Raw genomic sequence first — 27105 nt, forward strand, 5'->3', positions numbered from 1 at the left:
GACCAAACGATTGTGTAATTTCAACGCAACAAGGTCACCGACGAGACACTATGACGAAACATGACTAACATAAGCAGGTCACCCTTCACATACGAGATTAAGCAGGCAAAGCCTCTACGCAAGTTCAACATGCCACATTTCACATATTTCAAAGGGGCCCAATACTGGCAGTTGAGCACTACCTCCTGCTGCGTGTCACACGGCCCTAGCCGACCATTGTTCTATTATTCAGCTCTAAGAGTGGCCCAATACCGACAGTTGAGCATCCCCTGCTACATGTAACATGGCCCCAACTCCACGGCTCTTTACTGCACCTTCACGCCTAGCCTTGACAACGCAACAGAGCGGCCCAATGACGCCCCGAAGGCAGCCGAGCACACTTTAGCCACACATGCTCCCTCAATGGAGATTTCTGGCATTTGCATGTCGACGACGAATCCAACTACAAAGGCTCGCGAGCAGCCGTGGTTCTTATCACCCAAGACGGCTCAATGCTCGAGCAGGTGATCACTCTAGGCTTCAAAGCATCCAACAGCGAAGCAGAATATGAGACCCTACTAGCAGTCCTCTGAATAGCAAAAGGCTTGGCAGTGAAAAACTCGCGATTCATTCTGATTCCTAGCTAATCACTAGCCAGATTACTTGAGGCGTTTCAGACTTACTTATCACTCAAGTTCCACAAGCAGACAACGCTCACGTGGATACACTAGCCGGCCTAGGCTTCGCCTTCAACCACCAACTCAAACGCTATATTCTGGTGGAGTATCTAGACAAGCCAAGCATAGAGGCAAAGCTAGCAGCCGAGGTGTCACAGAACTCGGCTGCCTAGCACCTCCCAATAACCTGAATGTTCTAAGCTCAATCCATGAAGTCGTTTGTGGAAATCACTCTGGAGGTCGATCCTTAGCATAAAAGGCTCTTAACACAGACTACTGTTGGCCTATTATACACCAAGATGCTAAGAAGTTAGTACAAAAATGAGACCGTTGCCAACGTTACAAGCCGATACCATTACTGCCTGCTAGTGAGCTACACTCGCAGACGAATCCTTGGCCATTCACGCAATGGACAATCAACTTAGTAGGGCCTATGCCGCCTATTACTAGGGGCAGAGGCATGATGATCGTGGCAACCGACTACTTCACCAAATGGGTAGAGGCAGAGCCCATGAAGACCATAACTTAGACGAACATAGAGCACTCCATATGGGGGAATATCATTTATCGATTTGGCATCATTCAATCTATCATCACTGACAACAACCCGTAATTCGTAGGCAAAGATTTGGTGAAGCTTTTCCAAAAATATAGCATCAAGCAGCACATGTCTATGCCAAGATATGCTCAAGACAATAGGCTGGCCAAAGCATCCAACAAGATGATCCTCGACTGCCTCGAGAAATCATTCACCAACAAGAAGGGAAAATGGCCAGACGAACTCCCCAGATGTTTATGGGCATATCGCACCACCAAAAGACGAGCAACCGGTTAGACTTCTTTCTCTTTGGCATTTGGCTCAAAAGCAATCATTCATCCCAATGTCATCAAGCCAAGTATCACTGCTCTACTTCCAAGCATTGAGTAAAATAATAAAGAGATGGCCACAAGCTTAGATCTGGCAAAGGAGAAGCGCGAGTAGACCATCACCCGCATCACAACCTACTAGTAGCCACTTCTCTCCAGTTACAACAAAAGGGCCAAGATCCGGCAGTTCCATCCCAAAGATCTAGTCCTTAGAAAAGCCTTTATCATTGCCCCTAGAGAAGGCTCCAAAAAGATGGATCCCATCTGGGAAGGTCTATACAAGATTGGCAAAGTAGGCGGCAAGAGTAATTACACCCTCGCCACCATGAAACGATAAAAAGATCGAAAAGCAGTGGAGCGCCTACAATCTGAAGAAGTACCATGTGTAACCTCCCGCTACATCAAAGCTTGAAGACTCAAGAAGCTCGACGGGCACCACCTCACAAGCCAAAGATTACCCAGTTGTTATGCAATTCCTACCTTATAGCTAAGTTCTCGTTCGTTTCACTCGTTTTTCAATGAGGAATTCAGAAGTAATCACAACTTGGCTCGGCTATATGCTTACAACAATTGATCACTTATGCACTTTAAAAGAAGAACGCGCCCTTCTTAGGGACTCATCGCATGAATTGCACCCGACGAAGGACCAACCATGCTCTCCAGTGTGAGAGGGTAAACCAATTCCTCGACACCTATATGGGTCAGCTCTCCAAGACGGGAGGATAAACTTTACACTCCGAATATCTAGACTTGGATTAGCTTGGCTGCCCTAGTATTTAACATTTTGTTATGAAAAGTTACAATTCCTTCAGGCTACAGTCTACAACTTGTTTGATCAAATGGCCTGCGAGTTCTTGCTTAACTACAAATTGAAAGAGTGGCCAAATGAATGATCAATTGGGACCCCAGCAGCTGAGGTACATGACTTTCCTCAGAGATTCTTCAGATTACTTTACTTTCTCATCTTGTGTAAAACTTGAGACCAAAGCAGAAGATGAGGAAGAGAACTTGTTGGCCTGAGAAAATGACCAAAGTGGTTCTTGGCATGCTGCTGCAGAAATCTCATGGTGTAATTCCACCTATAGATCCCTTGGTCTTTCAAGGCCTCCACAACTCAAACACTTGATGCCACTACCCAACCGCTCATTGCTGCAACTGATGAACTAGTCATACTGTCTATATATATTTTTAACACAATAATCTTGATGGAAAATTGGAAGTAAATAAAACTGATGTTTGGTTGATGTGTTTGAAATTTGATTTGATGAAGAAACTGGTGAGTGGGTGTTGCTCTTTATATGAAGAGAGTGCAGTTCAACTAAGTCCATGAATGTGGAAGGAAAGTGGAAGCCCATAAAATGTGGCTGAGGGGAAAACCCATGGGAATTAAGCCAATGGTTTTTACAAGCTAGACACACTCATTGATAGAGGCGACAAAATTAGGTTGGGTAGGCCAAGCAAAAGCACACGATTTTCCTTTATAAAACCCATTTAAGCCCCAAGAGATTTTTCAGTGTGACCATCATACGGATAGTACACCATATATTGTTATATAAATGGTGGGATATGTGTGTTAAAAAGTTAATAATTTAAAAAATAAAATTTCTCATCACTTACATAAAAACACGTGATGTACCACCTGTGTTCCCGTCACAATTAAAAATTTCTCTTAAGCCTCAAGTTTTGGAGAAGAGGAGACACCACTTGTTTTAATTTATGAGGCTCTAAAACAGTGACTCCAACTTTTTTTAAAGAAAAATGTTATTAACACACCTATTTTTAGTCAGTCTTATTAAGTTTTGACTATTGAACTCCTTCAATTCATTTGATCTTACGGTTAAAAATTAAGAGAAGTGTAAGAAGTAAAAATTGGTGTGTGGATGCAATACCCTTTTAAAAATTAGAGATCTCATTTTCAAAGGAAGTTGAAGTTTCTATCATTCTAAATTTTGTAAACTAAATGATGTGGTCGTTGATGATTGAATTATTCTTTAAGTGTTAACTACCGTGCTTATTTTTTATTGGTAGTACACCACTTAGTTTGTAAATTTAATTTAAAATTTAATTTTTTTCTAACATTACCATTTGACAATATAAAAAATAATTCAACTATTTATAAGTACATGTAAATTTTTTTTTCAATATAAAATTCAAGATTAATATCAGTTTACTACCCTGAAATTTCTTGATTTTCAACATTTGATACATCAAGTTTTTTTTCGTCCTAGTTTGGTACCTAAGGTCATAATTCTGGGACACTTTCACACTTCCGTTAAGTTTTCCATTAAAAATTCTGTTAACTAAATGAAGTGGCGCTCAAGTGAATAATAATTGAGCGCATGTCAATATGAGTTCACGTGAATATTACAAATTTTAAAAATTAAAAAATTAAAAATTAAAAACCAAAACTCTCAAAAACTCTCACGAGTCTTACCCCCCCCAGCATCCACATTTTCAAAGTCTCTCCACCTCTCTGAGATTTCTTCTAACCCTCTCACCTCCGACTGCTAATCAATTCAACCATCCAAACTTCTTAAATCTGCCCCCAGAAAACCATAAAATTTGAAAAAGTAAAAAAAACCCCAAATTTAGAAGAGAGGAGGAAGAAAAGGATGGAGAAATTTAGTGGGGTTGTTAGTGGCGGTTCTAGCCTTTGGGATTCCGGCATCTGCATCTGCATCTTCTCGAAGCTCTTCTTTTTCCTCCGCTTCTGCATCTTCTTCTTCTTCCTAGGCTTGTTCTTGTTCAGTGATCCAAGCCGTTGATTTGTTGCTGCATACACAAGTTTTGGGGTCCAATTTCTTTGATATCTTGACTGGAATTGTGGGTTTTTATAGAAATGGGGGAAGAGAGAGGTGAGTTGGTTTTGGGTTGTGAGGAATTTGGAGTGGCTGTAATGGGTGAGTTGGTTTTTTATGGGAAGAGTTGCAGAAATGTGCAGAGCTGCTAAGAAAGTCATCAGCTCTGTTGATGCATAAAACCGGAGGTCTTGGAACAACGTAAATCGACCGTGAATCTGCATGAAATGTAAATAACACAAGATGTATCATGATTCACCCCAAGGTTTGGGCTACGTCCACACTGATATTGTATTTATCTGAGGGAGAGAGAGCTCTGAGAGTGAGAGCTTTGAGAGGGGGTGAGGAGCCTTAGGAATTGGCCTAAAAAATGGCCTCCCCCAATTGTGAGGGTGAGGAGTCCTTTTATAGAATAAGGGCTCTTCACTTATTACATATTTGCCTCTTCATTTATCACATAATTACATTTAAGTCCCCCGCGTATTTGTATGAGATCTAAATACGAGACCCTAAATATGGTATAAACAAGCTCTTAACATTTTTAATTTTTAATTTTTTTTTAATTTTTTAATTTTTTAATTTTTTAATTTTTTAATAATTACGTGCACACGTGGCGTCCAGTTCTTGTTCATGTGGACGCCACGTTATCAGTTAACAAAGTTTTTAACGAAAACTTAACAGAAGTATGAAAGTATCCCAGAATTATGATTTTCGATGCCAAACTGGAACAAAAAAAATTGATATATCAATGTTGAAAATCAAGAAACTTTATAGTAATAAACTGAGATTAACCCTAAAATTTATATCCTAACAATTTTCCTATATTTTAAAAGAATGATTCATAGGAAATATTGAGATTTGAGAGTCATACGGATAAAAGGATGAAACAAACTATTGGATTGGACATCACTAATAAAGTCATCAAATTCAATCCAATCATGTAGGTCGTCATCCGATTCAATCATATTGGTTTTGATATTTAGGGATCCAAGTAACAAAAATATTAATCTTACCACATATTTTATACCATTATTTGTATCGTCTCTAATAAAGATATAACTCTCTTACCACATATTTTATATCATTATTTGTACTGTCTCTAATAGAGATATGATCCACATATATTGGTAAGTGTAATATTACTCTCCAAGTAATACTTTAAATCTTCAAAACCATTTACAATCGGATTGAATCAGATTCGATCAGTCGGTTTGGTGGATTGAATGGGATCTCATCTATCCTAGCTTCAGACTTGAACGTTTCTATTTCTTTTCCTTTGGTCTAATCGGATGTTTTTGCTCCTTTATCTTTTGGCATAGCTGGATGTTTCTGATTCTTTGAATCAATTAACTCTTTCAGATAAATAAGTATACAAAACTTGAAAAATTAAAATATCCAAATAATAGAGTTAACAGGGATACATAGAGTTTTGTCTCAAACTGAAATCACTTAAGTACGTTCGCCTACATTTCAAGGAAAGTGAGAGTATAGTAGGCGCTTTTGTCAATCCATCGTAGAACAATTTTTGTGAGAGCAATAGTTAATTAAACTTCAAATTCCATAAGAAATTCCTAATTAAACTCAATAGCTCAAGGCAACAATTCTCAGAAATATACATATGTATGTGGTAATTTATATTGCAATTGTCATAACATATCAAAATTTACATCAATTTGCCACGACCGAGCAGACATCAAGTGCCTGCATCATACGATCTCAAACGATTGCCTGTGCTAATAACTCAAGAAGCCCTTCATGGGGTGTTCCATCAGCGACCGCTTACACAAAACCATGCACTCTTAATTAGCTCTTGTTTTTGTGAATGAATAATTGAACTAGTTGTTGGGACCCCAGCAGCTGAGGTACATGACTGTCCTCAAAGACTCCTCTGATCTCTTCATTTTCTCATCTCTCACTTTACTAAGAGCTGAAGAAGAAGGAGAAGAGAGCTTGCTGTTGGCCTGAGAAAATGACCTCACTTGGCTCTTGGCTTGTTGGCCTGCATATCTCAAGGCAGAGTTCCATCCGCAAATCCCTTGGTCCTTGAGTGCCTCCACAACTCCAACACTTGCTGCCACTATACAGTTGCTTGTGCTTGATGAACCCATGATTTCTTTTCTCTCCTTTGATATTCTGAATTCTTTTGGTAGTGATTGTGAATGTTAAATGTTTGATGAAGGAGATAAGAAAGGAGTGCTCTTTATATAGGAACTAGAAATGGTGGGCCCTTTCCATCAATTACTAGAGGCGGTTTAGAGGAATGAGGATCCTAGAAATCCTTAAATTTTGTCTGTCCATCGTACATCATGTGGCAGAAATTATTTTTAATATTTTTATTTAAATTTAAATATAAATAGTACTTGACAAAAACTGACCGCAAGATACAATAAACAAACATAATTTAAGAATCCATAAGATTCTCACAAAAAGGATCTGGAAAGGATCCGCCTGCCGTTTAGAGTGTAAGGCCAATGGTATATTTATTTTCGGGTTTTCCGTCACACTCATTGCCACTAACTATACAAAGGAGCACACGATTTTCCTTATAAAATCCATCTAAGCCTCAAGTACGGGAGGAAGGGGCCTTTTACGTGGTGATAAAAGGAAATCTATTCAGCTAAACAACCATATCCAATTACTTTGAGAGTGACAAACCCGCTGTAGCAATATTAATTTTTTGTTCAAAAAATTACTTTGAGAGTAGTGAATTTGCTAGCTCAATATGTGGATAAAATAAATTGGGGGACGTGGAACGCTTGTAGTTGTTGGGTTTCGTCTATGATGCAATATGTTTTGATATCATGAAGAAAATTGAGGTTCCATTATAAAATCAATTAACAATATAAGAAGTAAGCCAATCTCTTATAATTCCTTGCAAGATTTTTTCTTTCACAAATGTGGAACTCTTTTACTTTCACATCTTCAGACGGCCCCCTCGCATGTGGCAAATTTTTAAAACAAACAAATGTTTTGCATCATCCAATTCATATTGTCCACGTGTTTGGTTTGAAAATTCACTACAAATGAGAGGGCATGTGAGGATGTGAAAGTAAAAGAGTCTCACATTGGTGAAATAATAAACCTTGCACAAGCTTATAAGAAATTGGGCTGCTCGCTATATTGCCCATTAGTTTTATGATGAAACCTCAATTTTTTTCGTCCTATCAGAGTAAGTTGTCCCACATGCTCCACATCACCCTGTTTGTGTTGTCCTCATGTTAGGTTTGAAAATTTCCCGCACGTGAGGGGACATTTGAGAATGAATCTCACATTGATAATATGAGAGACTTTGTATAGGCTTATAAATAAGTTGGGTTATTCTTCATTTACTAATTAGTTTTATGGTAGAACTTCAACTCTCTTCAGAAAGGTCTGCGTGCCTACACACCAACTAAGATATGTTATCTACGATTTATACTTAAAATGACCCCGCACATAAAGGGCGTGCTGAGGTGTTTTTTTTGCCAACGATTACATGATCATCAAAAGGTTGTGTAATCTTTTTCTCGTGATGCCGTTATAGTATTTCTCCGTCTTGATTTGTACTCTCCGGGTGGTGGTCTTTTTTATGAGTTCGTAATTGCAGTATTTCTTTTAGCATGATTGGCCTCTCATTCCTGATCCAGATTTTTCTTCTGTGGTTTTTCTTGTGTAATGCTTCTCCTCAATAAAGGTTATCGTTCACTTTCTGATGATACCTGCTCTCACTTCTTGACTTTCAAGTGACTCACCATTTGATTTTCAAGTGATTTTACCCTGAAATGATTGTAGCCTTACCAAAATTACTCCCAAGCAAGTCCAGTCAGTCCAGTCACTTCATCTACAAGCCTCGTACTTCAATACTCTTAACTAATAGTCTTCAGTATATTTAACGAATCCGGATCTTGGTCTAATTCTCATTGTGAGGATTTTGAAATTCCATGAATCATGTTCGTTTATCGTATATTATACGGTCAGAAATCATTTTAAATATTTTTATTTAACATAAATAATACCTAATAAAAATTAATCACATGATGTATTATGAACGGACAAAATTTATGAATCTCTAAAATCGTCACCAAAAAGATTTGGAGAGAATCATGTTGGATATTTAACCATCTCAACTTCCAACAAGATCCTCTCCATATCCTTTTGGTGAGGATCTTAGAAATTCGTAATTATGTCCGTTCATTGTATATCGTGGAATCAGTTTTTGTAAAATACTGTTTATGTTTAATTTTAAATAAAAATATTTAAAATAATTTTTAATCACACGATATACGATAAATAATATGATTAACGAATTTCAAAATTCTCACAAAAAGAATCCGTGGATCCGGATTCTAAATACTTAACTATGTTCACGAGTTTCAAAGGAAAAGAGGAAGTGAATTGTAGTATTTCTGTCGCTCCATGGGAAAGTGTCAGTGATTTCCAGAGTCCTTGCATTCTTCCTCATCTCACCCATAAATAGCGTGCTTGCACAGGCTTGTAAACTTTGAATAAATTTTTGGAAAATTTTAAAATAGGTTCAATTTTATAGCCTACTTCTGAAATAGATCCAATTTTTAGTGACTTTTGACTTTTGAAATAAGTTCAATTTTTAGTTATTTTGAATCCATATGAAAGACCTCTAAATTTTTTCTTGAATGCTAGCAAAACTTAAAGCTATTATGGGATGATAAATCTTCCCCTCAGGACAAAGTAACTACTGGCTAATAATTATAAAGAAAAAAGATCGAGGAAGAAATTCTGAGCAACAATTTCTGTTTTATATGGTAATTGTTCAAAATTTACATCAATTGGCCCCAAGCCAGCTTGACAATTAGCCCTAATTTACAACCCTAATCTTAGCTCTTGTTTTTGTGAATGAGTCATTGAATTAGTTGTTGGGACCCCAGCAGCTCAAAAACATGACTGTCCTCAAAGACTCCTCTGACTTCTTGAGCTTCTCATCTCTCACTTTACTCAGAGCCGAAGCAGAAGGAGAAGAGAGCGTGTTGTTGGCCTGAGAAAATGACCTCACTTGGCTCTTGGCTTTTTGACCTACATATCTCAAAGTCGAGTTCCATCTGCAAATCCCTTGGTCCTTGAGTGCCTCCACAACTCCAACACTTGCTGCCACTATAGCCTTGCTTGAATTCATGATTTCTTCTCTCTTTGATCTTCTGAACTTCTGTAGTAGTGATTGTGAACGTTTTAAGAGTTCGATGAAGAAGATGAGCATCAAGTGCTCTCTATATAGGGGGATTACAAAAGGTGGGCCTTGTCACCAAAACCAGGGGCGTTCAGAGAGTGTAAAGCCAATGATATTTGTTAACTTTTGTCACACTCATTAGTCATTACCAGTGTTAACTTCTGTCACACTCATTGATGGAGAGAAAATTGGGCTGGGTGGGAAGAAGCAACTCAGTGCCCACTAGACTACAAACAAGCACACGGTCTTGCTTATAAAATCCATTTAAGCCTCATGTATGGGAGGAATTGTATAAGTGAAAATTGTCGCGTTGTTTGACAAGCTAACTCGTATTTTGTAATTCTGCTCAAGATTGATAATGAACTAACCCAATTTCATCTTCTTTTTTTTCTTTATCAAGCACTAATTCATTTTTAATTATGTACTTTGTGGTTATAATGTAATGTTTATGTTGAGATTGAGTATTATATTGATAGGTAGAGGGCTTTGCATTGACTTATACGTAAGTTAGGCTCCTTTTTATATTATCCCTTGATTTTATAATGGCATTTTAACTTTTTTTGTAGTATCAGAGCATGTTGTCACATAAAGTCCAATAGGCACGCGCACCTCATCACTACAATTGTGTTATCTACATATTAGACTTAAAAATTTGTTACACATGAGAGACGTATTAAAAATAAAAATAAATTCAACATTAATGAAAGGAGGACGGTCTATGAGCTTATAAGTAAACTGAAATACTCTGTTAGTCGACTTTACAATGGAAGTCCAAACTTTATGTCAATCGACTTTATAATGAAAGTCCAAACGTTCTAACATGTAATGTTATTAATAGCTTAAAAAGCCCTAAAAATAACATCCTAAAATAAAAGAGCACTAATGAGTAGATCAAGACAGCAATAGAAATATATAAATCAATTCATATGATAAATTGATAATTAGAGCAAAAAATTTACATCAATTTGCCCTGAGCAAACATCATGAATTTGGCCCCAATTTTACAACCCCAAACGATCACCAATGAAAACTCATAAGTTCCTTCACGGTTGGGTTGTGCCATCAGCAAACCGCTTAATTGAAGAAAAACATGCAAGCAATAATATTTGCTTTGGTGTTTTTGGTCACTTCAATTAGTTAGGACCCCAGCAGCATAAGTGCATGGCTGTCCTCAAAGACTCCTCTGATTTCTTCACCTTATCGTCTCTCACTGATCTGCTCAGAGCTGACGAAGTAGGAGAAGAGAGCTTGCGGTTAGCCTGAGAAAATAACCTAATTTGGTTCTTGGCTTGTTGGTGCATGGATCTCAAAGCAGAGTTCCATCTGCACATATTTCCTTGTTCTTTCAATGCCTCCACAACTCCCACACTTGCAGCCACTATAACTTTGCTTCTTGTTGAACTCATGATTTTTAAATTTACTCTTGATTATTTGAAACTCCTCAGCTGTGAATGTGAATGTTTGATAGTGTTGATGAAGATATGACGAGTTACTATTTATGTAGGCAGTGGCGAAGCCAGAAATTGTTGAGGGGAGGGGCGTCATTTAAAAGGTTTAAGGTCCTAAAAAATGTGGACATCCATTCAAGGTCCAAGTCTTGGGTTGGCAAGAAGATTATGTGAACTACCCAGAATATTCGTAGGAGAATTTGCACTGACCAAAATATTCGAAAGAGTATTTGAACTACATTATTATGTGGAGGACGATTTAAGCATCCTTTATCCTTTCTTGTTGTATCATGTCATTACATAACTATATAACGAGTAAAGTTCTAAGACGTAAGTGCTGGATGAGCGGTGGACGTGACCCAACGCTTAGGCGAGGATCTAGATGAACTAGGTTGTACGTATAAATAAGTGTTTATTTATTATATAGTGATAATATCTATAAAAAAATTGATTAAAAAACACATAATATATAAAAATATTGACAATTTTATTTGTTATTTGTTGAATTTCATGTAAGACATAAAAATTCAAAGCATTACGAGTTCATAATACAACAAAATATTTTTGAAGCTAGTATGAATTTATAGTTAATTTTAACATAAATAAGATTGGCAAATACGTAGTTTGAAAACTATGTGGGCAAACTAATTAGACAATAACTAAAAAACAAATAAAAGAAAAGTACATGTAAATATCAAGTTAGGTGGTGCAAATTGGTTGGACAATAGTTAAAATTGGGTGAATTTTACAAGGACACGTGGGATGGGATGGGAGGGAGAGAGTCTCTTCTTCCTCCCTCGTTTTCTTCATTGGAACCTAAACTCCATTTCAGAAACTGCAAATTACAGGTCTCCCTTCCTCCTTTCTTTGGCCTTGGGTATTTTGAAAAAAATAGACAGCTTACGCGCAGCCTGCGCTACGCAGCAGAAGGGAAACCCAGAAAGCCAGAGCACCAGACGGAATTTCATCACTTTCGACGGGATCAGAGAGGCAGAACCACCACTCCTGGGCTTGATTTCCGACGAGAGGAGGGGTGGCCGCCCCTCCTCGCCCTTATGTAGCTTCGCCCATGTATGTAGGGGGTTGAAATGATGAAAAAAATAAAAGGAAAAGTAACGAAAATTCCTCAAAAACTTTAGTTTTACTCAAAATGATAAAATAAATGTGTAAGTGAATAATATCAAGACTGACTTTTTAGATTAAAAATATCTTTAATGTTAAAAATAAACAGTATCAAAAGTGTTTTATTAAAACTTCTAAACATAAAAGGTAAGATTCGGATAAGTACAACATTTTGCTGCCACATGGGCACGTGGTTTTTCTATTTAATTATCCATTTAAGCCACCATTGTTTGGCAAAAATGAAAGTGAAAACCATTGTTTACATGCCTGGTGAGGATTGTGAGAAAAAAACAATTATTTTGGCACGAAGTTTGAAGAGTGATGCCAGTAGTTCGCTTGTTGATACGTCATATGTGGCCTGCTACCAATTGCTGATGCAATAGCGTGGAAAGGCAGATTGTCTGCCCTTCTTTTACCATGCAATTTCCATCCGTATTTGTGCGGTTACGGTTAAATCACGTCAATATGTTTTATTATCTTTATAAAAAAATCAATATAAAATGTTGACGTGAGTTAACCGTGACCGCACAATGTAGGAGATGATGGAAAGGGCATGGTAATCAGAGGGCAGACAATCTGCCTCCATTTCGTGGATCTCTTTGTTGTCACACGTGTTGGATTCATTTGGTATCACGCGTCAAATGCTGACGATATTCTTAACATCTGCGAGAATTTTTTTAGTGTAATTGTCACACTATCTAAGGAGGCAAATTGTCTGCCCTCCTATTATGGAGTCTTTCCCATCTCATCCTATTGTGCGGTCACGATTAAGTCACGTTAATATTTTATATTCCTATTGCTTTTTGTCTTATTATCTTTATAAAAAATCAATATAAAATGTTTATGTGGCTTAACTGTGACCGCACAAATAGGAGGAGATGGAAAGGGCACCATGACAAAGGGAAGGAAGTTGAGTCACTAAGTACTGATTTAGTACTGATGTACTTTTATACAAGGGAACTTTCATGAAAATGACTTGGGCTAAGTTTATTTTAATAAAAAAACCATGCTATAACTTTATTTAATTAAAAAGACCTAAATTTTAATTAAAACCCCTTAAATTTTAATAAAAAAGACAAAAGAACTTAAATTTTAATGAAAAATACATAATTTTAATAAAAATGACAAAAAATCGCGGACTAATGGTACACTGTTTATGAAACTTACTACACTGTTTAAGAAAACTTATGACAATTTATGAAACTTACGACACTATTTATGAAACTTACGAAATTGTTTATGAAAACTTACTACAAGGAATGCCTTAAGAACCATGCAGCAGCCATAGGAGGGACTGCTACAGATGGTTGTTGTGAATTCATGCCCAATGGAGAAGAGGGCACCATTGAAGCCCTCAAGGGCCTCACCTTTTCAATGGTGGATGTTCTGTTGTGTTGCACATCCTTTCAACCACTACGGCTATGCACACGCGTTCCTTTCTCTCTTACATTTTAAATGCAAAATCAATTTGAACTCTGAACAAATCTCTATTTCTTCCCTTCATCAATGTTGGCATTAGGTTTTCCTGAAACTTTACAAAAGTATTCCACATATATTGGCACAGATGATGACTCAATTAATTCAAGTTTTTTCATTATTATAACTTAAGTCACATTTTGCAGCCTAGATATCTTTGTGTTCTTTCGAGCATTACAACGAACACTTGGCAAGCGCGCTAAGCGAAGCAAATTTTCTTCAACTTATCAGTCGCAGATTCATCCACTGAGTATTGCAATCGCAAGAAACCCTAATTGGGTTTACTAGAACCTCACACGAAAGTGTCAAAAAAAAATTGATGTTTCAGAAAGAAACTTGAAAGTAGAACATGACAACAAGGTCACTACGTCCACAATGATAAATGCCAAAGTGGGTTGGGAACTTAGGAGTGAGATCTTTCTAGCTTACACCAATGGAAGCATTCACCACGACAAAAGACCAAAAAGAAAAATCAAACTCTGTTTATTCTTTGTGCCCTTTCCTTCCATATTCATCTAGATCATACACCATTATTTACCTTGTTGGGGACCTAAATGGATTGATTGTAGGCCCTGAGGAAAAGCTCGTGGAGGGCTTGGTCGTCATTGGCCTCGACCTCTCTGTAATTGACGAAGTTCTCGCGGGTGTACTTGGTGTAGTAATTAGGGGCTACACCAAACTTTTGTTATGTACTTTTTTTTCTTGTCCTTATCATTAAATAAAGTTAGTAGGTGGTTTTTGGTTAAAACTCAAAGTTTTGAAACCCTTTTCATTAGTTTTCCTTTTATAAAAAGTGAGTATCAAAAAATGCTGAGCTCAAAAAAGTGTTTGATAAACACTTAAAAACAGCTTATTTTCACAGTTTTGGGTGAAAAAAAAAACTAAAAACGTGAAGCAGCAAAAATGAGCTTATTCTCACAGCTAAGGAACAAAATGCCAATAATATCGGCGATATATCGCCGATATTATCGGTTTTTCCCCGAACCGATATTTTAATAGGTATCCAAGGGGTTTTCGTCAAAATATCGCGGTATTATCGCGAAATTTTGAAACTGTGCAAGTCGAAGACGAACGCCGGAGCTTCTACAGCTCCAGCCGACTGTAAAACAGCCCCCTAAACTCTGATCTAGGTATGAAAATGAAATAGAAGACGAGATGAACGTTTTTATAACGTCCGTTTGCCGTGAAATGGCCGGAGGTGTTCGGAAAGTTCGTCGACACCCACGGCCTCGCCGGAGATGGGCGTGCCTATTCCCGAGTCGATTTCATCCCAAAAACCTTGCAAAAACACGAGATAGAACTTCAATTTCACATCTAAGCTTCGATCTAGAACATAAAAAGAAAAACCCAAAGCTTACCTAACCGGATAGATTGAAGGAACTCGCTGGAGCAGGTGCGATGGTATGCGTGTGGGTCTCGGTGCAGAGAGAAATAAGAGGTGTATGTGGGTCTCGGTGCAGAGAGAAAGGAGAGGGAGGAGCAGAAGGCCGTGGTGTGTGTGTGGGTCTCGATGCAGACAAAAATGAGAGGTGTATGTGGGTCTCGGTGCAGAGAGAAAGGAGAGGGAGGAGCAGAAGACCGTGGTGTGTGTGTGGGAGAAGGGAGAAAAGAGATCGAGGGATCTGTGTGTGTGTGTGTGTGTGGGAGTGGAGAATGGAGAGAATAGAGAAGGATCGAGAAAGAGAGAGACAGAGGTTGTGTCTACGTGTGTGATGTTTGTGTGCGTGCGTTGTGTGCGTGTGTGGTTGCGTGCGTTGTGTGTGTGTGTGGGGTTCCTCCTGTTAGGAGGACACATGACTCACTTAGGATTCCTGACAACTTTTACAATTATTTTGACAATTTCAGACCACTTTTATAATTATAACTTGTACAATTTCAAACCATGGATGGTGGTTTCATTCAAAACCGTGTGCCGATATTCTTTCAAGAGGTGGAGTACATAGCCATTCAGAGCATTTTCGTTTCTTCTTCTTCCCTTACCCCTTTCAAAGCTGCCACTGTGATATTCTTTCAAGAGGTGGAGTATCAGAGCCATTCAGAGCATTTTCGTTTCTTCTTCTTCCCTGACCCCTTTCAAAGTCATTCCAGATCCATTCCAGAGCTTGAACACAAAGGGTTCCATATTTAAAGTAAGTTTACAAACTTATATTTATATTATTGTAATTTATACAACAACAAAAAAATTTGTGTGGACTCGTATGTTAATTTTTTTAAGTAATTAATACTTGCATGTTAGTTTTTGTAAGTAATTAAGTAATGTTAACAATTACATGTTAATTTTTTTAAGTAATTAAGTAATGTTGTATAATTATTCCCTAGGATAATTTTAATATGTTTAATGTTATTTATTATTTTATTAATATTAGGTTTTATTATCAAATTGGATTATTATTCATTAATATTAGGTTTTTTTTTATTATCAAATTGGATTATTATTCATTAATATTAGGTTTTTTTTATTATCAAATTGGATTATTATTCATTAAATTGGATTATTATCAAATTGGATTATTCATTAAATTGGATTATTATTAAATTGGATTATTATCAAATTGGATTATTATTCATCACTATGTTTTATATTAGGATTATTTTTTTTATCAAATTGGATTATTATTCATTAATATTAGATTTTATTATTCCATATTATTTTTATAATTACTTAAATTTTTAGAATCATTTCTTTACTTCGTATTTAATTCTTTTGTAGAATAACTTTATTATTTAGGTTCTCTTATATAACCGTCATCACTACTATATTTTTTGGCCAAAAAATAATTGTCTAATTTTCATGAAAAATAAATATAGGTACGTTTAAGATGTCCAGTGGAGTTACTAAACGTAATCCAGCTTGGGAACATGGAAACCCAATAGACGGAAACAAACATGGCACAATTTGCAAATATTGTGGTCGGGTAATAAAGAGTGGCGGAGTGACACGACTTAAGTACCATCTTAGTGGATTAGATCCAGCAAAAAATGTCCAACGATGCGATAATGTCCCCCCAGAAGTGAAGGCATTCATCATCACATTATTAAAAAATAAAAAACAACAGAAGGAAAAGATAACACATGGAATGGAAAATATTCGACCTGGGTTACGGGGAGAAGTCTATGGCCAAGCGGTTGATAGTGATGATGATGACGATGAGGACGAATGTGATGATGACATGGGACCTGAAGAACGACGCAGTTTGAAACAAGCATTACGTGCCTCCAAACAGTCAGCATGGGAAAGAGAACACCTTCATAAAATTCCTAATAGAACACAAGGTTCCGGGACAAGTGGTGGTGCACAAATGAGACGGGGAGGCAGTCTTAGAGAATCACAACCAACACCACCAATAGCCCCAAGTTTATATAAGTCGTCCAAAGCACGTCAAAAGAGTGTTTGGAGTTATTTCACTGGAGGTAATGTGAAGGAGGGAATGTGGCGTCTAATTAGCAAGTTCTTTATCTATGAAAATGTCCCTGCTCAGAAAGCATCATCACATCGTTTCAAAAATATGGTAGTGGGATGTCAACATGCCGGTATTAGAGTACAACCTCCCACTCCCTATGAGATAAGAAACAAATATTTGGATATGGAGTATAAAGACATTGGTGAGTATGTTAACAAGTTGAGGTCAAAGTGGGAAACTAATGGTTGCACAATCATGTGTGACGGATGGACCAGCCCGACCAGATTGTCTATCATAAACTTCATGGTATACTCCAAGGGAAAGACAATTTTTTTTTGAAGTCTGTTGATGCTTCAGACCATATAAAGAACTACAAGTATATTTACAAATTATTGAGAGATGTAATCATGGAGGTGGGAGAGCATAATGTTGTCCAAGTCGTGACCGACAACGGTTCTGCATTTGTCAAAGTTGGAAAAAAGTTAATGAAGCATCATAATGTGTTTTGGACATCATGTGCAGCACATTGTATTGATCTCATGTTTGAGGCAATGGGGAAGAGAGAGAATGTTGCTACTGTGGTCAAAAGAGCTAGAACGATCACAAATTATATTTACAATCACAGTTGGTTGTTGGCAAAGATGCGTGAATTTTGCAAAGGAGAAATTATTCGTCCAGCTACCACTCGATTTGCCACCAACTATATTGCATTAGACAGCCTACTTAAGAAGAAAATAGGGTTGAAGCAACTATTCACTAGTGACGATTAGGCCAACCACAATTTCAGCCGCTCAAATGCAGGTTGTATGGTGGAAAGTATAGTGTTTGATCATGCTTTTTGGACTCAATCAGAACATATGTGCCAAGTGTTTGAACATCTTTACAAGGTTTTACGGATTGTTGACACATAAGTGTATCCTACTATGGGGGCAGTATATGAGTTGATGCGTGTAGTGAAGGATGAATTGGAAAGAAAACATGGTGCAAGGTGGGTCATAAAGATAATTGAAGACCGATGGTATAAAACATTATACCACGATTTGCATGCAGCAGGTATAAATTATGTCATAATTTGCAATTCATTTCTTTAGTTGCGTAAGTATTATTTCTCTTATTAGAGTATGTGTTTCTCTGAACAGCATATTATTTGAATCCTCGATACCAATACAGACCCGGTGTTGGACATGATGGTACCCTTATACGTGTTGTACATAATGTATACTCTAAATTAGACCATGCATCACCAGCAGTTGGCCAATTTGGAAATGAGGTACACAATTACTTAAATTATAATAATTACTTTGTTGGATTAAACTAACACGATTTATTGAATTCAGCTAACATGGTTTAAAGATGCAAGAATAACTTTTGGAGAACTAACGTCAATTGCTGCTCGAACAACAATGTCTCCTAGTGAGTGTAAACATATTTCACTATAAGTTTATAATAGAATTTGTTGGAGTTATTAGGCTTATCAACATTGTTTTTCATTGTAGCTGAATGGTGGATCATGTATGGGACCGATGCACCAACTGTGAGAAAGTTAGCAATCAAAGTATTATCACAAACAGCTTCCTTATCTGCTTGTGAAAGAAATTGGAGCACATTTGCACTCATACACATAAAGCAAAGAAATAGGTTGGCTCATAGTAGGTTGGAAAAATTAGTTTATTGCTACTACAACATGAAGCTTCAAATTCGAGATAAGGAAGCAGAAATAGATCATGTCGACCGTGGTGACCCACTAGATGTGTTTGATATTGTTGGTGAAGATGATGATACAGAGGGTAACCAACTTTATCAATGGACCTCTTCATTTAGATAATGATGAAGGCAACCCAGCTCCCAAAGTTGCTAAAGAATCACGTAATGAAAGGATAAATGTAGAAAGAGTATTAGAGGAGGAGGTGGGATCTAGCAGCGCTGACTCTTTGGAAGAACTTTTGCGCCCAAGACCAAGAAACACTGGAATTCCACCTTTTTCCAATCCTACACAACCACAACATCGTGCTGATACTAATGATAGCTCTAATACAAGATCAACAGACTCACCTACCACCGGATGTGGGAATGATGAAGGATATAGTAGAGCTGGAGGTAGTGGTGGTGGATATGGAAACTATGTTGTACCACTTCCCGGATTTATGAGCCCCTTCATTGGTGAGGCAAACTTCACGCATGCAACACAGGATGATGACCATGGCAGTAGGCGGGCAAGACCAGGAATTGGTGCCATAGGGAAGGACTATACTCGTAGAGAAAGAGGCAAGGGGATTTTGTCAAGTCAAGAAGATGACTCGTTATTTATAACTTCGGAATCTGTTGGATTGGGAAGTAGTAACTATGGTTATACTCATAACCAACCATTTCCCTACCCTTCATATCCCAATCCTGTTGGGATGGAATCAAGCGACTCATGGAAACAATTCGAGACTCAATCTTCAAATGATTTTGTTTATGGACAAGGTCAACCAATCTCGAATCCATATGGGTGGCATGTTAACAATTACATGCAAAACTATTTTGGGGATTTATCATTTGATAACTACTCTTCACAATACACTCACTCTACACATAGAGATGATGAAAATAGTGAAAAATTTGAACCTCATAGGAACTCTATGTGGTACTAAGTCACTCATGTATCTTACCATGCAATGTATAAAGTGTAAAATATTGTACTAATTCATTATATATAAATGATTATGGTGTGTTTAGTTTAGACTTCTTTCATTAATTACTTCATATTTTCTACACTCACAATGTTTGTCATCTCGCTATATAATCAACTTGATAATGTTAAATCCATCATGCAATGCATTTCCTTCCAATTTTTTGTGATAAACTAATAAATAATTGACTAAATAAACATCCTGCAAAGTTTCAATAAAAATTTCCAAGTTTTTCTTACAATTTCTGTGGTTTCCATGTAATTTTTATCGATATCGATATTATCCCGATATTTCCATCGATATTTCCGTGTTTTCGGACTACCGATATTTCTGATATTACCGATATTTAATACCTTGCTCACAGCACATCAGAAGCTGTTTTTTTTTTCAAAGTACAGTAATACCAAACCAGCCCTAAGTACATTCAAGATTTGGTGTATCACCACTAGGAGACTTTGTCTTTTATATTCTCATATTCCTTCATGAGTGGCAAATTTTCAGACCAAACACATGGTACAAATTTAGTGATGTAGATATATAAGCAACTTTCGAGTGTAATTGTGTTTGGACCTAGATTTGTCATCCCTTGTTCAAATCGAGGGGTACATTTCCAAGTTGGACCATTCAAGGTCGAACATTTCTCGTTGAGGTCGTAAGCCTGAACTCACTTCCAGTTCGTGGCCAACAACCCCGTATGCACTTCCACTCGAGGTAGTTCACTTACAAGTCGGCATATTCAAGGGTGAATACCCTTGAACGTGTAGATTGTGGAAATATTCCATATTGACCGTATCTCTGAGAAAATAAGAGTTTAAATATCGGAATCTCGCTCCAACTAATATCAAGGCATTTTATGATAAAACTCAGCACCTGACGAATTGTGCGTGTGGTAGTTACAAAGTTTAGGACAATATCAGTGTTGTTGGAGGGGACCTTTGGCCCGTCTCTCTGATAATTCTACTTGGTATCACAGTCAGAGAGCGGGCTCGTACTACCACGTGATGGGTGAGTCCCCTTGGCTCTCTAGTGATTGTCAATGTGTGGATCTCTCAAAATGTGACCCACTAATTGGGTCCCACATGAGGGGCGTGTTGAAATATCCCATATCGAACGTATCTTTGAGAAGAAAAAAAAATTAATATTTCAACCCCACTCCAACTAAAACCGAGGTCTTTTGTGATAAAAGCTCACACCTGACGGATTATGCAGATGGTAATCATCAAGTTTGAGACGATATCAGTGTTGCTGGAATGGACCTTTGGCTCATATCTCTGATAATTCTACTTAGATCACTTCCAAATTAGCCCGTTCAAGGTCGAACAACCCAAATGCTTTAATCCGCAATCAAGGAACGGAAAATTATACTTGATTAGAATCTCAATAGACAAGCTCGTTCAATTGGAGTTACCCTTATAACTTTAGATGCAAACCCAATTTTATAACTTATAAGCTAAAACATACTTGACACACCCTTGCCATATAATAGCAAGTTCCAAAAATTATTCTCTCTTTCAAAGATGTAAATGCATGGTTCACATGCCATGCGTGAATAATTTCGTACCATTAGTAAAAGTGGCGCTCAATAACACCCAATATACAAGCCATAGAGTAAAAATAGCAATGCTAATGCTCAATAATAAAAATCAGAGAGAATCAAAGCTCTCTCATCATCTGTGATTTTTTTTACTTTTTTGGGAAATATAACATTAATTCGAATCATGCGTGCAAGTATGCAGGTTCAATTCAATTTCTAATGAATCTAAGTGGGTACACCATAATCATTTATATATGATGAATTGGCTGTAAATAAATAAAATTAAGATATGTAGTAATTAATGAAATAAGTTTAAGAAAACGCTAGGTGCTAGTCGGGCGGCAGGTTGACACCTAGCGCCTAGGCGGCTAGGTGGGATCTAGGCGGGCGCCTAGGCGGATTTAGGTAAATTTCTTGTATATCTTGTAATTAAGTGCATATTGACACATAAAAATTATACTTTATAAAATCTATGAATAAGATAACAAAAGAATGATAAAATACAAAAAGAGTATCAAGCAAGTCCAAAATTTAAAAATATATTAAGCATATATGTCATATAACTTAAGACATTTTAAATGATTATATCTAATTTTTTTTTTTTTTTAAAGTAAAAATCCCATGTAATGGGTGGGGTGGTTCATAATAAAATAAAACTACTAGAAAGCACATCCCTTAACCAAACCACATTGGTATCATCTCCAAAATCCTCTCTTTTCTATTTATGATTTTATTTGGGTTGGTGTCTCACTTTGAACTTTGGAGCACCAAAACCGATCAGAAACCTATAAAATCATAAATAAAATCATGAAGAGGTGCCTGCATCATTGCATCCTTCCCCATGATGCCTTGAAAAATAGGACTTTTATGCTTTTGGTGTCCATCCAACTTGCATGTGTTCTTCAATGTCAGATACATTTTTTTTATTAATTTACAAAGACACTATTAATGTTTTCGTGCCTTTTGCACTTCCTCTCCTCAATCTTCACACCTCACTACCTCTTCTCAATTCCTCTCTCCTCTCCTCTCTCTCTCTCTCCCTCTCTCTCTCAATCATCCCGCCTGTCTACTCTGAGCTCTGTATTCCTTTCCCAATCCAACCAAACCTCTCTCCCACTTTACTTTTTTCCCAATTTTTCTTATTTCCTTATCTCTCTCTCTGGATTCTTCTTTGGATCCTTCGAGGAGGTCTCGCCGCATCTCACTTCCCAGTCACAAATCTTGACTTTCCTTCTCTAATAATCGATGAACCTTCTTTCCGTTTCCTCTTCTTCTTCTTTTTTTCCGTTTTCCCTCTATAAATTCTCCCCCTTTTTATTGTTTCCTCTTCTTCTGTTTTGAGTTGCGAGTTCCTCTTATTCGATGGATTTCAAAGAGAGGAGTCGCGACAGCTAAAAAAGTCGTGGTGCACAGAGAGGCAAACGGCGAGACTGGGGGAGAGGCGCATATCTTGGCAGCTGCGACGACGGAGCCTCGGCTGCTGTTGCGACGACGGAGAGAGAAAGCGATATTATCATGATAATCAAGTGGAACATTGTGAAAATATCGTTGTTGAAAAAAAAACGATATTATCGGTGATATTTCGCCGATAATATCGATATTTTAGACGTTGCTTATAATGACCTATACGACATATTCATATCTCATCAATCAATCTAGCCGGAGTCACCTATAGTGACCTATATAGCATATTTATATCTCATCAATCAATCTAGCCAAAGTCACCTATAGTGACCTATAAGGCATTACGCCTGCACACGAGTTGGAACCACTGTAGTGGTCTGTACGACAAGACTGGGTGTGAATGAATACGCTCAAGTGCTACAATCATGTGAAAAGTCACCTACGAGTCAGAACCATCTATAGTGGCATGTACGACAGGCATGTGCACCTACCTTGAATTCAAGGTGAGCGTATGGTGCGGGAAGTGAACATTACGTGAAGTACTGTGCCCTGGTCACGAGCGGAAGCACTAACACCGGGGTGCAGGTTTATGAGCTTTAAATGCATCTAATACAACATGTACGATTCATAAGCAACTTGTACGACAATGCCGGAGTTGCCTACTATTGCAACATGTACGACAGTGTTGGAGTTGCTTAAAACATAAATTCACCTTTGCATTTCGGAACATTCACAATAATTATGTGCAAGGAATATACAGATGAAAATACCAAGATTTAAGTCTAAAATTCAACATATCATAATATTTCCAGATATATAAACATATAAACAAATGGTCTAGAATGCATAAATTGTAATGCCCCATTCCCAAACTAGGCTATTATCTCGATTATTCATTCTCGTTTATTATATGGCTGCATCTAACGTCTTGTTAGACTGCCTACGTACCCTAATCGGGATCAAGCCATTCGTAGTTTGCAATAGTATTTCAAAGCATTCACAGTAATCATAAGCAATAATCAATTTATAAACATTTATGAGATTGTCAATCATATATATATATATATATATATATATATATATATATATATATATATATATATATACAGTAGCAAGGAAAATACCCACTCACCTGAGGTTTGCGCTACGACTCCCTAGCATGCATATCGAGACATCACGAACCATCGTCACCTATAACCAATTATCGAATCACATCTCAGAATTATGACCGATAAAATACATAATTTACATAAAACGCATCCCTACGCAATTCAATTGGGAAGATCTGCATCACGGATTTCCAATTCGTTGCTTCCAAAGATCCATATTATACTTCTAGAATAACATCCTAAGATTTCATTATGATCCAACGGTTGGATCTCTGCTAATTGCTAAAATCAAGTGGCGGTCAACATTTTATTTTATGAACTTACAAATCTAATTTGGGAAGATTTGTACGTCGGATTCCCAATCCTTAAGTTCCTGTGGTTCTCAAATATTATGTACTATAACATATTAAAGTTTGGTGACGATCCAACGGTCGGATTCTTGATTCATATAATGACCTATTAACGTAACGTAGAGAATTTAGATTCCAACAATCAACCTACGTCATACAACTACCAAAACTGAACTCAAGGCATCTAATTAGCCTAAGAATAACATCGGCAGCCCCTTGGCCATGCGCTGTTGCACCAGCCGCCGTGGATGGTGATCGGCCGTCCCGGCTCGCCGGAAAATTCAACTATTTCTAAAAATTCTCAAAAATTACAAAAATGAAGATCTCAAAGAGTAGAGCAAACTTTATACCTGCAGCCAAGGCCAATTTGGCCGGGAAAAGCTCCAATTTTGCTAAAACCGTACAAAACCCTAGAATTGGGTGTGATTCGATTCGACCTCCAAACTTGCTCCAACGCCTCCACCACTACTTGGGCTTTGTTCCTGGGTTCTAGGGGAGTGTTTTGGTAGTGGTAATTGAATGAAATAGTTTTAGGTTTGGTGGATCTCGAGCAATTTTTCCCGCGGCACCCCATGGTAGTTTTTCCACCAAACTTAAGCCAAATTCCTTCAAAATTTGGATGGAAATGGAAGAGGGAGGGCTAGGGTGGTGTTTCCAGGTAGTGGTTCAAGACAATTCACCAGAAATTAGCCGAAAAATGAACGAATTTGGCCTTGAAGCTTGGCTGGGTCGCGCGGGTCAAGAAGAAGACCCGACTTCCCCTCCTACTCACCTTCCCTCCTTTCCTTCCTTTCTCTCCTCTTTGGTTGGTCAGTCTCATCCCTCCCTTCTTTTTGATTGGGCAGTAGCCCTCTCCTTCTCCTCTAATTCTTCTTCTTCCCGGTTCCCCCTTCTCAGCCACACCCATGTGGCCCAATCATTTAGTACAAAATAATATAATATTCTTAGAATAAATTATTTCTTCAAAATACATTCGGTTCGTAGCTCCATAAAACTTTAATTGTAACTCCAAATTCACTTTTGCTTGCGTTTATGCATTCGTATCGTCGAATACTTTAGGAATACACTAAAATAATATTTAGTATGTTTCACTACGCGTTGGTCAATGAAAGTCAACACCTTCACTTCTAGGGCATTTTTGTAATTTCACAATTTAAAAATTATAAAAACTATAATTTTTAGGGACGGGCTGTCACACAAGTTACAGGTGATAACTTCACTAATTTGTTCTTAGAATAAATCAACATCAAACCTTACATAATTTAGCATAAAAATGAATTAATTAAAGCATCAATTGCTACTTGACAATCACATTTTTGACGAATTTATACCCATCAATCATCACATCGGACAATTATGGCCATATTTTTGTGGAATTTTTTACACTTTAAGTCTTAAACTTCATGCAGAACATTCCAAAGATGTTTTAGATCGCCAAATAATTTATTCCAACTATCGGAATCTATTGTGGAACTACTAATATTTCTATTGATTCTTTTATTTTTTCAGGTTAAAAATTCAACAAAAATCACTTACGAGATTTAGTAAGTAGTAGGACTATTTTCCAGAAATCTTTTGAAAAACTCAACAATCGCATTTTTAACAAAGTTTGTGAGCTATACCCACCCGGTGTTCAAAAGAAATTTCTCAACATGTGCTACATAAAACTTTTTTTAATTGGAGAACTGAGCATGTTAAGCTATATGTCAGTTAATTTATCTGGGATCCTTTATATATCTCTACGGTTAACTTAGTTGAGAATTTTTTTATGGTGAGTATTTTTTACACCCTTTTTCACATTCTGCTCACTCAGCGCCTTTTAATTGTGTACCTTATAATTCTCATTTCATTTGTTCAATCTAATGACTAAAGACAACTAGTGCTGAAAAAGTAAGTGTGCACAAATCATTTTCATTCTCTAATTGACCTCAGCTTAGATGCAAAACCAGTTATATAGCTTATAATTATAAGTTAAATAATGCTATAAAACTTAGTTGCCCCGCCCTTTGACCATACAAGTGCAAGAGGTTCAAACATTATTGTTTCTTTTTTAAGATGTATAATTAAAAGTTAAAGAACGCTAACCGCTTCGATCCACCCTCCTCTAAGTCCTCTTGTTTACATCTTTATATATTCAAACTTTCACTCGGCTATTTCCACGGTACCACTAATTTTAGTGAATGAATATATAGGGGAGAGAATTGAGGCTAAAACCAGATAGATTCAAAAGCGACGAAAGAAAAAGTTGTTGTGAGATTTGTTGAATTCCGGAAGCTAGCTGGCTTTGTTCTTTGTGCAGTTATTATATATAACGTGACAAGTTATGCAGTGGTTTTCTGTGAAAAAACCTGAGGATTTTGCAGCTTGTTTTACAATAGTTGATCAAGCAAGTAATGGAAGAGGGATATTATGATCTCAGCTTATTTGTTAAAAATTGTACAGGTTATCATGCCATCGTCCATGCACCCTTTCATCCCTGCTACATCTTTTACTGCTTCCTTTGGTTATGGTCTTATCTACATCTTTCAGCAAGGTGTGCCGGATACATATGATTCATTTCGTGCTACTGCGTATTGTACTGGATTTGTTTTCGCCCTATTGAATTTGTGTCATATGCGTACCAACTTGATCCGTTTTTTAGTATGGGTATTTATGTGGAATTTTGGAGTGCAAATTTTGGTCACTGACCTATTATTATTTTTTCCAGTGCTAATTTTCGAATTACGGTTTCAATAATCCTAAACGTGGCTCTACTCAAGTTGCTGCGATGGCTTAACTCATTTGTTGTTAGAATCAATCAACATCAACCCTTACATAATTTAGGATGAAAATGAATTGTCACTTGGTTATCACATTATTTACAAACTTAAGCTCATTTTTCATCAATATTTTTTTAACCCTAAAAGCTAGTAACCATTACTCCAATAAAGAAGCACAAATTTTAACCAAATCCCGTTTAACAAGATCCGAAAAGCCACATTCTTGGAATAAATGAAAAAAAATTAATTTTGTAAAAATTAGATGATGTATAGACTGATTAAATTAGCAATGATTAAATAAGAAGCTAGGCAACATGAATCATGCCTGCT

At 37.1% G+C, this 27105-nt stretch overlaps 1 protein-coding gene and 1 pseudogene across 1 annotated transcript; both read right to left on the reverse strand.

Annotated features, from left to right (window-relative positions):
* Nucleotides 1-2319: 2319 nt before the first annotated feature.
* On the reverse strand, nt 2320-2787 carry LOC103442554 (uncharacterized; annotated as a pseudogene).
* A 6266-nt stretch (nt 2788-9053) lies between these two features.
* On the reverse strand, nt 9054-9553 carry LOC103442555 (uncharacterized). Its single transcript, XM_008381355.4, has one exon. It carries the CDS (start codon nt 9528-9530, stop codon nt 9186-9188), a length of 345 nt encoding a protein of 114 aa, XP_008379577.2. The 5' UTR covers nt 9531-9553; the 3' UTR covers nt 9054-9185.
* Nucleotides 9554-27105: the final 17552 nt, after the last annotated feature.

Source organism: Malus domestica, chromosome 09 (assembly GCF_042453785.1).
Source record: "Malus domestica chromosome 09, GDT2T_hap1".
NCBI lineage: Eukaryota > Viridiplantae > Streptophyta > Magnoliopsida > Rosales > Rosaceae > Malus > Malus domestica.

Excerpts from the sequence above, each read along its gene's own strand:
- LOC103442555 (XM_008381355.4), bottom strand. The coding sequence starts at position 9,530 with ATGCTCATCTTCTTCATCGAACTCTTAAAACGTTCACAATCACTACTA.